Raw genomic sequence first — 16350 nt, forward strand, 5'->3', positions numbered from 1 at the left:
GATTCATGTATACTTATAAAATATTATTAGTTGTTGTGTGTCTAAGGTCGGTTGTATGAATGAGTAAAACGGAATTAAAAATCAAAATCGAAACTGAAACCGCAAAAAATACATGTAACTGCAAAAAACACATGTATTCGCATCTTTGACTTTAATAATTGCACCAATTACAAATCGAATCGAATGAAAACCGAACCAATAATATGTTTACAGTTTGGTTTATAAATTTTTTAAACCGAATACAAATCGAACAAAATCTTAATAATATTACATATATTAAATTAATTATTATGAATTATATATATATAGACACACCCAATATTATTATTTATATATAGATTACATTTGTGTAACTCACCGATTTTCAAACTTGTATGTTGGACCAAGTTCCATTTATATTTCCTAGGTTGTGGTATTATTTTGTCTATGTACTAAATTAGGGCTATTCAGGGCTATTCACAAAACAACCTATCAATTCTTTAAGAATAAACTATAGCGATGGAGTCTGCGTACATTAATACTCATTTAGCAAAAATAAATAAATAAAGTTCAAAACTCGTGAGCTCGCCCAACTCAGCTCGGTTTGGCTTATTAAACTAGAGATGCACAAAAAGTCCGGACCCGAAAATCTGACCCGGCCCGATCTGGTCAAAACCCGGTCAAACCCGGCCCGGTCAAGCCCGGCCCGGGCTTCGGGCCTCGACGGACCCTATATTTTTAGGCAAAACCCGACCCGGCTCGACTCGGTTAAAAGCCCGGGTTTCGGCCCGGCCCGACCCGATTAAAAGCCCGAAAAAGTCCGGTTATAATCTGATTATTTTAATATATTTTTATAAATTCACATTTACTATAAATATAAATAATACTTTAAACACATATATATTTACATATTTGTGATTAATAATATTATTTATATACTTCGTTGTATAAATAATGAAAGAAGATATAATAAGTACACTATATATATTTGGATATCATTGTTATGAATATTTGGATATCATTGTTATCATAACAATGATAAAAGATATTATATAAACATGTTTATTTTTTGCCGAACTTAAATGTTTTCAACGAAGTAATGTTTTCATAAAATATTCCATGTAAACTAATACATTTTTATGATGATCTAGTTGCTAACACATGTATTATTCGGAATCTCTAATAATACTCGATCAGATTTAAATTATAAAAAAACCCGGCCCAATCTGATTCGGTCCGAAAAAAAGCCCGGTTAGGCCCGCCTCGAGGGCCCAAACGGGCTTTGACATTTCCGGAAAGTCCGGCCCGGCCCAGCCCGGTCAAAATTAAAGCCCGAAAAGCCCAGTCCGATCAAAACCCGGGCTTTTTAAGGCCCGGTGGACCTTTTGTGCATCTCTATATTAAACTCAAGGTTGCAAAATCGAGTTCGGACATATATTTTGACTCGATTAAGTTTCATTTTCCTTCCGCACTATTTATACGAAATGATAAACGAGCCGGTTCATCCGACCTAATTAAGACCCGAATTACCCTATATCGGATGTGTTTGGTTTAGATATTTTGCGGCCAAACAACTATTAGCCACTTATTAGCATATTCAAGGAGGCCCAAAGCCCCAAACCTACTTCACAAAAACCCAATTTGATAGAGACCCACAAATACTAATCATTATCACCATACCATATATAAACACACTCACCATAGATTACGTAAATCTATAAAATCACTCACACAGCTACTAATCATTAGCAGCTTCTGTTAAACAAACAAACAAATCAATGAGGAAGCGAGAGCGAGAAAACGCTTGTGGAGTATGTGGCCACTACCACAGCCAACAAGACACTTGTGGTATTTGTGGCCATCGCGTGCCTGATGCGCACCAATCTGCTGCGCAACTCAGTGCTTTTCCTTCTCAGATTCTCCCCGAGTTTCTTTTTCTTGGTAGCTATGACAACGCTTCTCGCTCTGAGCTTCTCAAGACTCAAGGGATTTCTCGCGTCTTAAATGTCAGTATATATATATATATTTGTATATATTGATTTTATTATGATATTTTTTTATCAAGATTGAAGAAGTTGTTGATTGTTTGCATGCCTTATGTATGTTATGTGTTTATATAGATTGTGATAAGTTGAATGATATGAACCAAACACACCCTTGATTGTATATTACTCTTTACGGTTTAATTATTAGTAGGAATGAATAGCGGGATTGTGGGGAGGTTGTTTCCGAAAAGACCTCCGTTTAATTATTAGTAGGAATGAATAGTGGGATTGGAGGGAGGTTGTTTCCGAAAAGACCTCCATTTAATTATTAGTAGGAATGAATAGTGGGATTGGAGAGAGGTTGTCTCCGAAAAGACCTCCTAGGACTACTCTCTAGGGTCTATTATTAGTTGGGATGAAGATGGGTTTTTTCCGAAAAGACCTGAACATACTAGACCCAAACATACTAGCCCTTTGTATATGTGGAGTTGTGGCTTGCATATTTGGTAGTAGTAATTTAATTTACTGTTTTTATTGTACATTAAATACATAAAGTGTTATACGATATATTTAATTACTAAAAATGATGAACAACACTTATTAGTTGTACAAAAATATGTAGAATTTAGTAAATTTAGTACATGAATGTTACTAGTTCGATAAATTTGATATAAAATTATTTTTTATAGAATTAATTAAGATTCATTCTTTATATTAATAATTAAAAATGTATGGAGTAATTAATATCTCTATAAAATGATAAAATCTTGTCCCAACATTATTTATTATATAGAGGTTATAGTGTAATTATAAAAAGTTGAAGTCGATTTTAATTAATCTTAAGAAATACTCAATTTATTTTACTAAATGAAAGCAAACTCTATTTGTACACAAATTTGAACTAAACTGGATCTTTCGAATTGAATTTGAGCTTGGGGGATTTGTGAAGAACTCGATTCAAATTACAAATATGATATTAGTTATGTCCAAAGTCGAATTATGTATTGAATTAAATTAAAAATACTTAATTTATTAGAAACCTAATTCGTATAACAACCTTTTTGTTGAACATGTTCCTTTTTTGTGAAAATTAAATTTACACAAATTTATTATATCGTTCTCTTAAATATAATATGTAGTAAAGTAAATCAAATTAGGGTTTCCTTCATTAAAACTATGATCTTATAGTACAGTTGAACCTTGATTAAGTAATAATCGATAAAGTAATAATCTCGTTAAAATAATATTTTTTTCCGGTCCCAACATAATGGACAATGTATTTTTACTCCCGATAAAGTAATAAACTTGCTAAAGTAATATTTTTTCTAGGTCTCAACCCTATTACTTTAAAGAGGTTTAACTGCAGATCTTACACTGTGGGACATATTTGCCATTAAACTGAGTTGTTCGTGAGCAAGCTCAAGTTTGGCTCGGTTCGGCTTGGTTCGTTAAGAACTCGAGTTCGAGCTCGAGCTCGAAAATATGTGCGATAAGTTTAACGAGTTTGAGAAGAGTTTTAGCATATGCGGCTCGAGTTCGGCCCGACTCGTTAAAACTCGAAAAAACATAAATATATCCTAATTTTTAAAAAATTCCTAACATTTTAAGTTAAAAATTACTCCCAAATATTTAATACACAAATCTTTTAAGTTATTTGAGGCTAATAGATTAAAATTTGAGTTTCAGTTGTCTCAAAATTGATAATAAGTTGGTCGAAGTTGGTTCCAATCATTTCTTTAAAATTTAAATGTTACTGTTCATGAGCTTTTCTAAGGGCTCGAGTTTGGCTCGACTCGTTTTTGTTCGATAGAAGCCCCGAATTCGGCTCGGTTCGTTAACGAGCTTGAACAAAATTTTTGTGCGATAAAAAAGCTTGGTTCGGCTCATTAAGGACAAAGCTCGGCTCGGGTCGTTTACATCCGTAATATGTCGCATCTGTCATATCGCCGTAGGCTCATATCACTCAAGTTTGTAGAGAGACGATCTGACAATATGTAGTAGTCGTGAAGAATACTAAACAATTGACCATACCCAAAGGTAGCATGTTATCCATATTAATGAATCAATATAATAATAATCTCGTAGATTACGTCCCGAATATTAAATAACTAAATTCTCACAAAGAGAGAGAAACAAAGCCAATTTATGGGTAGAAAGGAACCTAATAATTTGGTAAAAAATTCTAAGTAAAGAGAGAGTTTTATTAAACATGAAAATTAATCAAGAATAAACCGTATCCTTAAACTATTAGTACAAATATAAGGGTTTTTTGGAAAATATGGTAGAGCAGCTAGATGAGAGAATATTATATTATTCAATTAATTGATTGTAAATTTTCGTTGTACATTGTCTTAATAAAGACTTAACTAATTATTTTTTATTCTGTAAATTATATGCATATATATGTATTTAAGTAACTTGATTTGATGACAATTCGAAGCAAACAAGTATGTGAATAGATAAATCTTTATATTAGTTGATTCCAGTTTATACCAATTTAACTAAAAATTAATTGAAATTTTTGTTAAATTATATTTTAATTTTTTTACTCCAAATTAATTACAAATCATATGATATTATAGTATATTATTTTTAATTAGAGATAATAAATTAAACTGGATTATAAAATAAAAGTTTAATTTAATCAAAAATAGATATTTACAATGTTTTTGATAGCACGATTATAGATTTTTATTAATAAACCCATATTTTAGCCTCTTGATTAACAAATTAATATTGGAAAAACGATAGATATTTTAGCAAAGCCCAAACCCCTTTCCACAACCCTATTGATTCAAAATCCAACTAATATACCATTGTGAGCCGTGAGTAAGAGTCATCGTCGCCGCGCCTATATAGACAGACACCATAGATTACGTGAATCTATAAATTAAACAGTAGTGTTGGTGTGTGTGGAACAAATAATCAATGAGGAAGCGAGAGCGAGAGCACCCTTGTGGGGTATGCGCCCACTACCACAAAAAAGAAGAAACTTGTGGTGTTTGTGGCCATCGTATGTGTGATGCTGCTGTGCAGCAAAGTTCTTTGCAACTCAGTGCTTTTCCTTCAGAGATCTTGCCGGGGTTTCTTTATCTTGGTAGCTATGACAACTCCTCGCGCCTTTCACTTCTTAAGATTCAAGGGATTTTTCATATCTTGAATGTGAGCATTCTTTATTTATATTTTTATATCAATTTTGATTATTTAATTATTTTTTAAATTAGATTTTTATATCAAGATTTAAGAAGTTATGTTGATTCTGATAAAGTGAGATTATATTATTAATAAGCTGGATGATATAAACCAAACACACCCATGATTGTTTACTGCTTGTTACCTTTATTATTAGGAATGGTGAGGTTGTTTCCGAAAAGACCCCCGACTTAGTAGCCCTTGATTTATATTGTATCGAAATTTATGTGTTTCTTTATCCGTGGATGGTGATTTTGTGGACTGGTCTAGTACTTGTTTACTGGCCTTTGCCCTTTAGCAGATTCTTTATAGGGTACGTTAACTGTGTTTGTCCCGTTTTGTGTGTTTAAGATGGCTACTTTTTGTTGGCCGAGTTTTTTTTGGGCAGGTGACAGTTAATTACATTATCTTGCTTCTGAATTTGAGATGTGTTGACATTTTGATCTGTCCAGTGGGTTGCAGACTTGCAATTTGTGGAAAGAGTATTAGACTGAAAGCAGGAACACTTGGGGTTACCCAACTTATCCTTGTGTCATTTGTAAAATCCCAGATAGTATGATTGTGTTTCACATATTGTATTAGACATTGCAGTTCAGTAACTATGCTATGTACCGAAAAGCAAAGTACTAATTTTATGTAACAAATTATATATATATATATATATATATATTTTTTAATATTTTAGAAGTTTGTAATAAAGTTTTCTTGCCATTTGGTGATTTATTTTTCGAACTGTGAAAGAAATAGCGCATCTAGTTATTTTCCTGAATAAAAATACAAGCTTGGATGCATAACATTTAAATAAAAGGTCAAAAGTATGTATGTGCAGAGTATGAATTGCCTTTAACATTAAAAGAAAGTTCTCATCAAGTACAAGGCCCAATTGTTAATAGAGTTGATTTCATAATGCACATGTCACCAGGAGATTAGGTAGTTATTACTGTACAGTTGTGTTATGGTTCTTGTTCTCGCTATTGACCTTGGAGATCTCTCATCTATCTTACGAGACACAATGATTTTACCTTGTTATATTTGAAACAGGGAAAATAGTGGTTGTGTGTTATAATTTACCATGTTTCTGTTCTGTTGCAGACGGTGCCTGCTTGCCAGAATTTGTACAAGAACACGTTTACTTATCACTGCCTCCAAGATGAACAAAGTATACCATTTGATGATGCAGTGAATTTTCTAGGTATGCAGCTTCACACCTTTTTTATGGACTAATTGATAGCTTGAGATTAATTTGGGGGGACAGGAGGCTATGATTTCTTAAATTAAGCCCCTCATAGTGGGTAATGTTCATAATATTTTGGCTCAGTTTTTTTACATGGCATCTATTACTCAGTCGGTCTCAAAGTTATTGTCAAAATAGTCGCATATGGCTACTAATCCGCTCCTGTAGTAGTCACCTATGCATAACAAAAGGGTCCTTCATAATTTTTTCTTTTTCTCTGATATCATTCACATATGATAAAGAAAAATAAATTAATCCTCATGTCTTTTAATATAAAAATACATGCAAATTAAATGTAAACAGAAACCATAGTAAAGAATGACAAAATATACGTGTAATATATTCAGATCACTCTTTGCAGATAAGTAGAAAATGAAATCCGATATTATTTGCAGGAAACACCTAACACCTACCGTTTCATTGTGCAGAGCAATGCGAAAAGGACAGGGCTCGTGTTCTTGTGCACTGCATGTCAGGAAAAAATAGGTAATGTTAACTGAACTGTATTCTTTTGGTAACATGTTGTGGAAGCCGCCTTCTTAATTTTTATGTATGTGTTTTTTGAGAAAATGTGTTTTTTGAGAAAATGTCTGTGTGTGCATTGTCAATACTATATCCCTGTTATGTCACTTCGTCATACTACAATATTGGATGAAACGTGACTTTGAGTTTGGTTGCTATATTGGATATCTACTATTTGCCGAAAGTTTGCTACTTGACTAGCTATATCTAAAGAGTTAATGGTGTTACAGTAGGAAATGTACATCTCTTTATAATATTCATGAACCAAGTGATTTGGTATATCTTGGTAGCTAATATACACCCGATAAATTGTATAGAAAAGAAGTTTATGGTGTGGATTTTTGACAGATCTCCAGCTGTTGTGGTAGCTTACTTAATGAAGAGCAAAGGGTGGAGGCTTGGTCAGAGCTATCAGTGGGTAAAGGAGCGCAGACCTTCAGTTGAAATAAATCAAGGTCTGTAAATGTCCTATCTTTTGACTCTCTATTACCATGAACTGGTCATCAGTTGGTTGCTCATATATAAGGAAGATTTTAATTGGCATTGTATTCATTGGCCAAATTTTTTATTTTCCACTTAAATAAACTATTGACTGCCGAGGAGGATTTGGTAGAAATGGTACTTGTTTCAGGTAGTATTTTAATTATAAAAATAACACTTTGCCGGCTAGTGCAATGGAGCATGAGTAAGGTTCTTATTAAGTTTAAAGCTGATTAAAAGAAGTATATTTTTTGTTACACAAGAGAGTATTCTTTTGGATAGCGTTCTAATTATAAGAATTATCTTTGCTGCCAGTATAATGGACATGAGTGAAGTTCTTATTTCAATCGGATAAATTTAGTGCTATTACAAAAATAGTGTTCTTTTTGTTATACAAGAGCTCTTTATTTGCTAAATTTGGTTTACAATTAGTAAAACAACTGATTGTTATGATAAATTGGTATTATTGACATATTAGTGTTGAAGATATTAATGTTCACAAAAAAATTATAAATTATTTTTTTAGGGACAGATTATTATAAGTGAGTCTCGTGTTGTGGGACTTAGGTAATTTCTAGGTTAAAAAAATTATAGTTTCATTACCGTATAATAGGGCACGTTACTCTTGATTTTGGGATTAGGTTTTCGGCTAAAAATTGTGTTCCACTTCTCATTTATGCTTGAAGCTTGATAGTTGGGTGGAGTTGAGAGTTGCTTATCCAAAGAGCAAATTTGCATTTGCATGTCAGTTTTTATTTTTTTGTTTCTAATAGGTTTGCCAATTTTTTATGTTTTCCAGTTACAACCAACAAGTGTCTTATATCTGAATCCATCTTTTCTTTTACAAATTGTAGCTCTGTATCAGCAACTGCAGGATTTTGAGCGGAAGATCTTCGGGAATATTGAGAATAACGGTCCAACTTTCCCAGTCTTCTCATCTTCTTCAGTTGCCCCAGCTTTCAATTTTGGCTTTGAAAAACCTAACGACGGGGCTGCTTTACCCGCTTTTGGTAATGCTGGAACACCCTCCATTTTCACCAGTCCAACTTCAGAAATCCCGCAACAGTTCACTTTTGGAGCAGCCAATATCCGGAACAACGGGGCCTTTCCTCCATGTTAAGGCATCAAATAGTAGTTTGTCTATTGATTGTTCTTGAAAATGTTTCTAATGCTTATCAGTAGACAGTTGGTTTCAAACTTGGATAGATTGTACAGCTAAAACTTGAATATCAGATGGCACAAAATGTTTAGATTTTGGTGCTCTTCTTTTGTTTTGTTTCTGGTTCTCTGGTTTGCAAACTTTGTGAATCAGGGGAATTATATAATGGGTGACAAAATCCAATATCCCCGAAACATTGCGATTTGAGTCGAATATGATCCGAACTGATACATTTTTTGATATTATGTTCGTCGAGCATTTATGATGATTTTTAAACTTAGTCAGTTATTTCCTCAGTTTTTTATTATTTGACGTTTTGATTTTTGGCACAAGAAAAAAATATAAAAAATATTAATTTTAGATATACAATCAAATCACCGTGTCAAAAATTAAAACGTCAAATATTAAAAGTAGAGGGAGTAATCATTAAAACAACAACTCGTGTTAATATAGTATCAAACAACTCCTTTCGTCCCAATTTAGTTGCGGTAGTTTTTTTAGTCAATTTGACATGACTTTGATCAAAAATTTTGACCAAACATGTAAATTAAATATCTCCTCTTTTTCAGTATGAATGTCATTGCACCAAACATGTCAGTAAATTTAATACTCGGACTCTCTTTATTTACTTCTTTTAATTCTACGCCTTCAACACATTATATTTTTCATATTAATCAGAAATTTAATATCCAAGGATATTGATGACATATATGTTTTATACCTTATAAAACTGTTGCTGTAGCCTAAATTTCGTGCTTTTTATTCGCAAAAAAAAAATTAAATTTTTTACATGAACTAATATTGCTGTGTAATCTCCAAAACGCTTTCCAAAACCGTTCCTAAATACTAATGTAGAAAGGGCATATTTGGTAATTTTTCTGATAATGAGATGGCATTCCGCGTGCATTCATATGCATAAACAAATTAAAATATAAATGTCACGTCACGTTATTGGAAACATATTTTGTAACGAATTTGGAATGCCTCTGACACGGTTGGCTTCGGTGTTATTTACACCTTTGTAACTAAAAGTTACACCTATATGATTTAGCTTAAAAAGAAAGAAAAGAAGTATAATACTGTAAGTCTGCAACTAAATCCAAAATTAGTAGTAACTTTTTAAAGTCAAAATCTTTGAAAATTCAGTTATAAATAAGTTGAACTTTGCTACACTTCTTTAAATATTTACAAATTTAACAATCCAAACTTTGATCCTAGACGCATTCTTTAGGTTAACCAAATCAACCGTGCACGAAATTTATAAAATTTTCTTCACACGCATTTCATAATTTATATCAGTTTGAAAACTGATGCCGGTTTAAGATTCTCCGATTCTCCCCTCCCTTTTATAATTTGTATACGTATAACACACTCACACACCGTCTTGTCTTCAAAGAATTTTGAATCGGTTTAGTGAGATACCGCTACATCAAGAAAAGTTAAATTGTATACGTTTCTTACGACTCCCTCCGTTTTATAGTTTGTATACGTTTAACACACTCATACACAAGTCTTGTCTTCGACGAATTTTGAATCTGTCGGGTGAGATACCGCTACATCAAGAAAAGTTGAATTGTTTACGTTTTTTAGGACTCCCTCCATTTTATAATTTGTATACGTTTAACACACTCATACACCCGTTTTGTCTTCGACAAATTTTGAATCTGTCGAGTGAGATATCGCTACATCAAGAAAAGTTGAATTGTATACGTTTCTTAGGATTCCCTCTCTTTTATAATTTGTATATGTTTAACACACTCGTACACCCGTCTTGTTTTCGACAAATTTTAAATCTGTCGAGTGAGATATCGCTACATCAAGAAAAGTTGAATTGTATACGTTTCTTAGGATTCCCTCTCTTTTATAATTTGTATATGTTTAACACACTCGTACACCCGTCTTGTTTTCGACAAATTTTAAATCTGTCGAGTGAGATATCGCTACATCAAGAAAAGTTGAATTGTATACGTTTCTTAGGATTCCCTCTCTTTTATAATTTGTATATGTTTAACACACTCGTACACCCGTCTTGTTTTCGACAAATTTTAAATCTGTCGAGTGAGATACCGCTACATCAAGAAAAGTTGAATTGCATACGTTTCTCGGGACTCCGATAAGGAAACAAAACCTCCATCAGTATTCAGTTTAGCAACGAACTGGATCATAATTAATTACCAACAATGTATTCTTGAACAGATCTAACAATAATGTAGTCTATTAATATATCTTGGTCCTATTTCACTAGCCATAAATAGATTCAACAAACTTCTGTGCCCACAACTATATCAGTTTTTGATTTGTACCAGTATATAATCCAAGTAACTGGTACTAGTTGTTTAGTTCTCTCTTTCTGTTCATATTTCTGAAGAAAAATATAATTTATCTGCAGTACCATAATGCACGTAAATGTGTTAAGCATGCAGCTCCAGTGCCTGATGGTCTGTGCATTAGTCCTTTTTATCACTGCCGGAGCGGATAAAGTCCCGGCAGTGATTGTGTTCGGGGACTCTTCGGTTGATGCAGGTAACAATAATCATATTTTAACTGTTCTCAAGAGTAATTTTCCGCCATATGGGCGCGATTTTATGGGAGGTAAGGCAACAGGCCGGTTTTGTAATGGTCGAATTCCGCCTGATTTTATATCCGAGGCTTTTGGGTTGAAGCCCCTTGTGCCTGCGTATTTGGATCCAGATTATAACATTTCGGATTTTGCTACGGGAGTTTGCTTTGCCTCTGCTGGCACGGGCTATGATAGTGCTACTTCTGATGTTCTGGTAACCTTCCCTGTCTCGCAATTTAGTCTTGTAAAAATGTCGATGAAATCATAAAAATGGCTATGATTCGGTACATGCATGCTTCAATAAAAATCTGTAAACCGCAACAACCAAAAGATTTTGAACAAAGTGTCTGAGATTTTGTGATTAACTTGTATTTTTTAAATAGTAATTAAGGTGAATTGTATCTTTTAAGCTAATTATACGATGAATCGTATTTGTTTAAGCTAATGACATGCTTTCTTTGTAATCTGCAGTCTGTAATCCCTCTGTGGAAAGAGCTGGACTACTTCAAACAATACCAGACCACACTAAAAGGCTATTTAGGCGAGCAAAAAGGCGATAAAATTATACAAGAAGCTCTCTACTTAATCAGTCTGGGCACAAACGATTTCCTCGAAAATTATTACACACTCTACAAGAGAAGATTAGAATACAATGTTGACAAGTACCAAGATTTTCTTCTGAACATTGCAGAGGACTTTTTCAGACAATTGTACGGACTTGGAGCTCGGAAAATGTCGATAACAGGGCTTCCTCCAATGGGGTGCTTACCACTGGAGAGAACTACATATGCAATAGGAGGGTTTGGAGATTCATGTATTGAAAGCTACAACAATGTCTCCAGAAGCTTTAATGCCAAGTTGAGTAGCTTGGTAAAAATGCTGAATCAGGAGCTTCCTGGGGTAAAAATGATCTGCGCTGATGCGTATTCGATTTTTTACAGTCTCATCAGAAGACCTTCCCTCTATGGTACGTTTTCTTTTCCAGTTTAATATCTCTGCAAATATTAACACAGTAGAATACAAACCTTGTCAGGTTACAAGTGGTGATGGACTGATGGGACTTAAACTCGTATTCGTACGGGAATCGCAATAAATTCATTCGGTTAAAAATCGCTATTTTTATACATAATTATTCAAAACCGATAAAATTTATTCTCCCCTAGTTTACATTAAAGTGTTATGATCCACGTCTGACAAACGGAAAATATTAGCTCAAAGTGCTCTGAAAATAACATTTCTAATAACGTCGGAAAGTGCTCTGATACACTATGTTCTGAACAGGGTTTAGAGTTTCAAACTATGCTTGCTGTTCGACGGGGTATTATGAAATGAGCTATCTCTGCAATCAGTTTAATCCTTATACATGCGACGAAGCGAATACGTATGTGTTCTGGGACGCGTTTCATCCGTCGGAGAGAACGAACCAGATCATTGCAGATTATGTTGTGAAGCGTTATCTTCATGTGTTTATGTAATGTAATTAGGTTCTACTTAAGCTCGGGCATTGCTAATTACTGGCTAATACAGTAACACTCACATGTACTCAACAAAAGTGATAGACTATACTCGTTCTTCATCTAAAACTGTGATTAAATTTGTTTAAGAAGTTAATTGCCAGTGTAAGATGTGTTCTTCAGTGCTAATTTGTCTATAAAAGTGTTTATTTGCTAAAATAAAACCGAGTATCACTAAAAAGTCTTTCATACCGTGAATTTGGACCGGACCACGACAATCCAAACCAAGAAAAACTGAAACTGCTAAAACCGTTTTTAATGGTTCGGTTAACCACCGTTAGGGACGGAGCCAGAAATCGGTGGGTGGGGTGGTGAAATTTTTTTCGGAGTAACTAATATTTTTTTTAATTATTATATATTAAATAAATTAATAAATATTATTTTTAACAATTTTAATTTACAGAATATACTTGAATTCGTGTATATAAATTCACAACTATTGTAAATATCATTATTTTTAGTACTAAATTCATAAAATTTATATATTTTTGAGGGGGCGAAAATTGAAAATAAATTTTTTTTACTACTAAATATATGAATGTGTAATTTTTTTATAAATTTTAATACTAATTTCACGATTATATAGGAATTTGGGGTGGCGGCCACCCCCTACCTCCGTCCCTAAACACCGTTCACGCATAAATAGTTTGATTATAATTTTCAATAAATTAAAACCGTTTAGACCATACTGGACCGTTATATAATAATATATATATAAAAATTACTATATACCTACAAGTAAAGATTATAAATTATGATTTTGTTTATGTGGGTGTGTATTATAATAAAAACATCAAATTATTTTTTAAACAAAAATTTCAGTTAATTGTTAATATGTCGCAATTATACTCTAATTCATATACTTAGTATTATTTAAATTAAATTAAAGTATATGAAAGTCATATGTAAACTAAATATTTATAAATATATATCATAGTACTTATATGTAATATAGAATACTAATATATAATAAATTTTATATTGTATTTACTTAAATAACTGTTTTATTGTAAGTTTAACAAAAATGAAACAAAAGTAAATGATTAAATTTAAACTATGGTTTAAAATTCGTGATTTTATGGTCTGGTTTGATTTGGTTTTGGCGTTTAACTAGTCAGGTTTGATTTTGATTTTAAAAAACCGTTTTTACTGCTTCGATTAAAAAAAACGAGAATCCGGATCAAACTAATCTGTGAACACCCCTGCTTAACATTGCTCGTTATAAGTTTAAACTCTAGACATGTAGGCTCATGTTACCGTGAAACAAACTTATTATAATTTTGAAGTCTCTGACCTATAGTTAACGTGAAATAAAATGTGATACAAGTTCGAAATCTTAACCTCATGTTACCCAGGACTAGAATGTTAGTAAAAGTTTAAGCTCTCGACCTGTAGAATGAAAAGGATTATTATAAGTTTGAAGGCTCGGCCTCTAGTTAACGTGAAATAAATTGTTAAACAATTTCAAAACCTCGAACTCCAATTACCGTCATAAATTCAAAATTTTGACCTCATATTACCATAAAATAGTTTGTTATTCCCTCAGTGCCGTTCATTTCTATAAACTTTTCTTTTTTAGATATCCTATTCAATTCTATACATTTCAAATCTTACTCGAAATAATAAAGTTTGAAAATATAAAAATTAACCCCGTCCACTTACCTCCATTCATTTCTTACACTACACCCGCCATATATACATTAAATATTGATTGTACCCACCACTTTACGCACTATTCTTATTTTTTCTCACTAAATTCCGCATTCTTTTAACCTCCGTGTCTAAACGATCTGTATACAAATCAATGGGACGGAAGGAGTATTATAAGTTTGAAGTCTCGACCTCCCGTTATGTTTGAATAAAATGTTATAAGTTCGAAGTCTCGATCAATTGATACCGTGAAAGAGATGTATGTCCTCTTATTGTATGTTGTTTTGTGAATTGAAATTCTTGAGCATCATTGAACTTAAGCTAAGAAACACATCCATAGTTATATGTGCTGACATTTGTAAGAAAGCAGGTACTCTAGTAGTACTACATTGTTCTTGGATTTGGAACTAATCGTTTGTCTTTAATCACAGTACTTTCGGCTAATGTTGGCTAATGTTTTGTTTAATTAGTCGGTCTTAACTAAAACACTTGCAGCTAAAACTACGAGATCAGCTAGATAGATACAGAATGTCATTTTGTGTAAGAAGATTGTTTTCATCGCTGCCGTTACCCAGCGACGTACGTTGTTTGTTGGATTCAACTGAACTGATTCGTTCAAGTACGGTAAGACCGTATATACTCCCTCCGTCTCATATTATATGTTTTTTTCTGAGTATTATATAGTCAATTTGACCATTTTTTGACGGATAATTAAATAAATTCATTTATTATTTTTATAAATTTAAAAATATTTTATAAAAAAATAAAATATATTTTCTAATGATATAAACTTTGAAACTTATTTAATATATATTGAGTATAATTTACATTCAAAATTCAAACAGTTTGACTATTAATTAGTCAAAACAGAACATATAATATGAGACAGAGAAAATAGAAATTTATCGACTCGAATACGCTTAAACCTTGTCTTTATACTATCTAGTTCTTTATTTCTGTAGTATTATGTAAAATAGTAGTGTTAGGTTGTCCAAAAATTTTTCTTAAAAATTTCACCAAATGATATGGCAAACATATGGCATATTACAGGCTATTGCGTGAGCCTGTAGAATTTACCCAGTGCGCACCCGAAGGGTAGCGGCTGCGGGTTATCTACGATAAAAAAACACATGGCATATTTTAATTTGTGGGCGCATATTAATGCACGTGGGGTCTCATATTAAAATTGCTATTTATTATACGCCACATCAGCATTTGGAGAAAAATTTTGGGGAACCTATCATTTCTCTATCTAAAATATTAATATTTTGACGTTTTTGCTAAATATCGGAATTAAAAAAAAAGACTATTCTTAAAAAAAACCTTTGAAAAGGTACATTAATCATTATTTTTTGCTCCTAGTTAATAAAATTTTGCCACAGCTTGAAATTTATTACTATAAAAATAAAGATCAAGAATGTCATTTTAAAAATATATATTCAATTAATACACCGATTAATCACCGATCATCAAATTCATTACTATTACGTGTCTTAATAATTATTTTCGATTTCCGTATTTTACACTCCGGCCGGAAGGGGGCCACATTAAAGGATATGATTGGTATGTGAATCTGATTCTGCTATGGATTAAATAAGGGCACTCGCATGCATGCTCCTGGAGGCTGGAGCCGTATTTATGCGCTCCTTGTGCGGAAGGTCGGAAGTTCGATCTCTGTTTTATTAATTAGGAAAAAAGGGACTCACTACAGTAACGGGGGTTTACGTTTTTTGGCGTCAAAATAATTAATATTGTTTATAGCATAATTTTTTAGGTTGATATTTAATACTTTCAAGAAATTATCTCAAATTTCAATAATATTTCCTAGTTTTATGAAATTTTTTAGTTACTATGATATGACATGAGACAATGCAGATTTTATAAAAAAAATGTAAAATTAAATCCGGGACAAATTTGTAGTAAAAACATATATTTGTATTTGCAAATTATGTGAAAAATAAATTTAATAAAATTATCTCTTATGCCGGAAAAAAAATATTATTTTAATAAAATTATTAATTTAACAATTATTAATTAATCGAAATTTAACTTATACACGGCTTTTGACGAAGGTG

General features: G+C 32.4%; 2 protein-coding genes across 3 annotated transcripts; both read left to right on the plus strand.

The window, feature by feature from the left end:
• The first annotated feature begins 1615 nt into the window (after nucleotides 1–1615).
• On the plus strand, nucleotides 1616–8839 carry LOC141706661 (protein-tyrosine-phosphatase IBR5-like). 2 transcript variants are annotated; one of them, XM_074509441.1, is made up of 5 exons: nucleotides 1616–1985; nucleotides 6249–6348; nucleotides 6819–6876; nucleotides 7261–7367; nucleotides 8247–8839. In XM_074509441.1, the coding sequence occupies exons 1-5, from the start codon at nucleotides 1758–1760 to the stop codon at nucleotides 8510–8512; spliced, it is 759 nt and encodes a 252-aa protein (XP_074365542.1). In that variant the 5' UTR covers nucleotides 1616–1757; the 3' UTR covers nucleotides 8513–8839. The 2 variants fall into 2 exon arrangements, with proteins under 2 accessions (XP_074365542.1, XP_074365541.1); XM_074509440.1 differs by lacking the exon at nucleotides 1616–1985 and adding an exon at nucleotides 4781–5126.
• Nucleotides 8840–10808: 1969 nt separating this feature from the next.
• Nucleotides 10809–12742, plus strand: LOC141705479 (GDSL esterase/lipase At2g42990-like). Its single transcript, XM_074508410.1, has 3 exons — nucleotides 10809–11325; nucleotides 11583–12078; nucleotides 12393–12742. The coding sequence occupies exons 1-3, from the start codon at nucleotides 10948–10950 to the stop codon at nucleotides 12584–12586; spliced, it is 1068 nt and encodes a 355-aa protein (XP_074364511.1). The 5' UTR covers nucleotides 10809–10947; the 3' UTR covers nucleotides 12587–12742.
• Nucleotides 12743–16350: the final 3608 nt, after the last annotated feature.

This window comes from Apium graveolens, chromosome 2 (genome assembly GCF_009905375.1).
Source record: "Apium graveolens cultivar Ventura chromosome 2, ASM990537v1, whole genome shotgun sequence".
NCBI lineage: Eukaryota > Viridiplantae > Streptophyta > Magnoliopsida > Apiales > Apiaceae > Apium > Apium graveolens.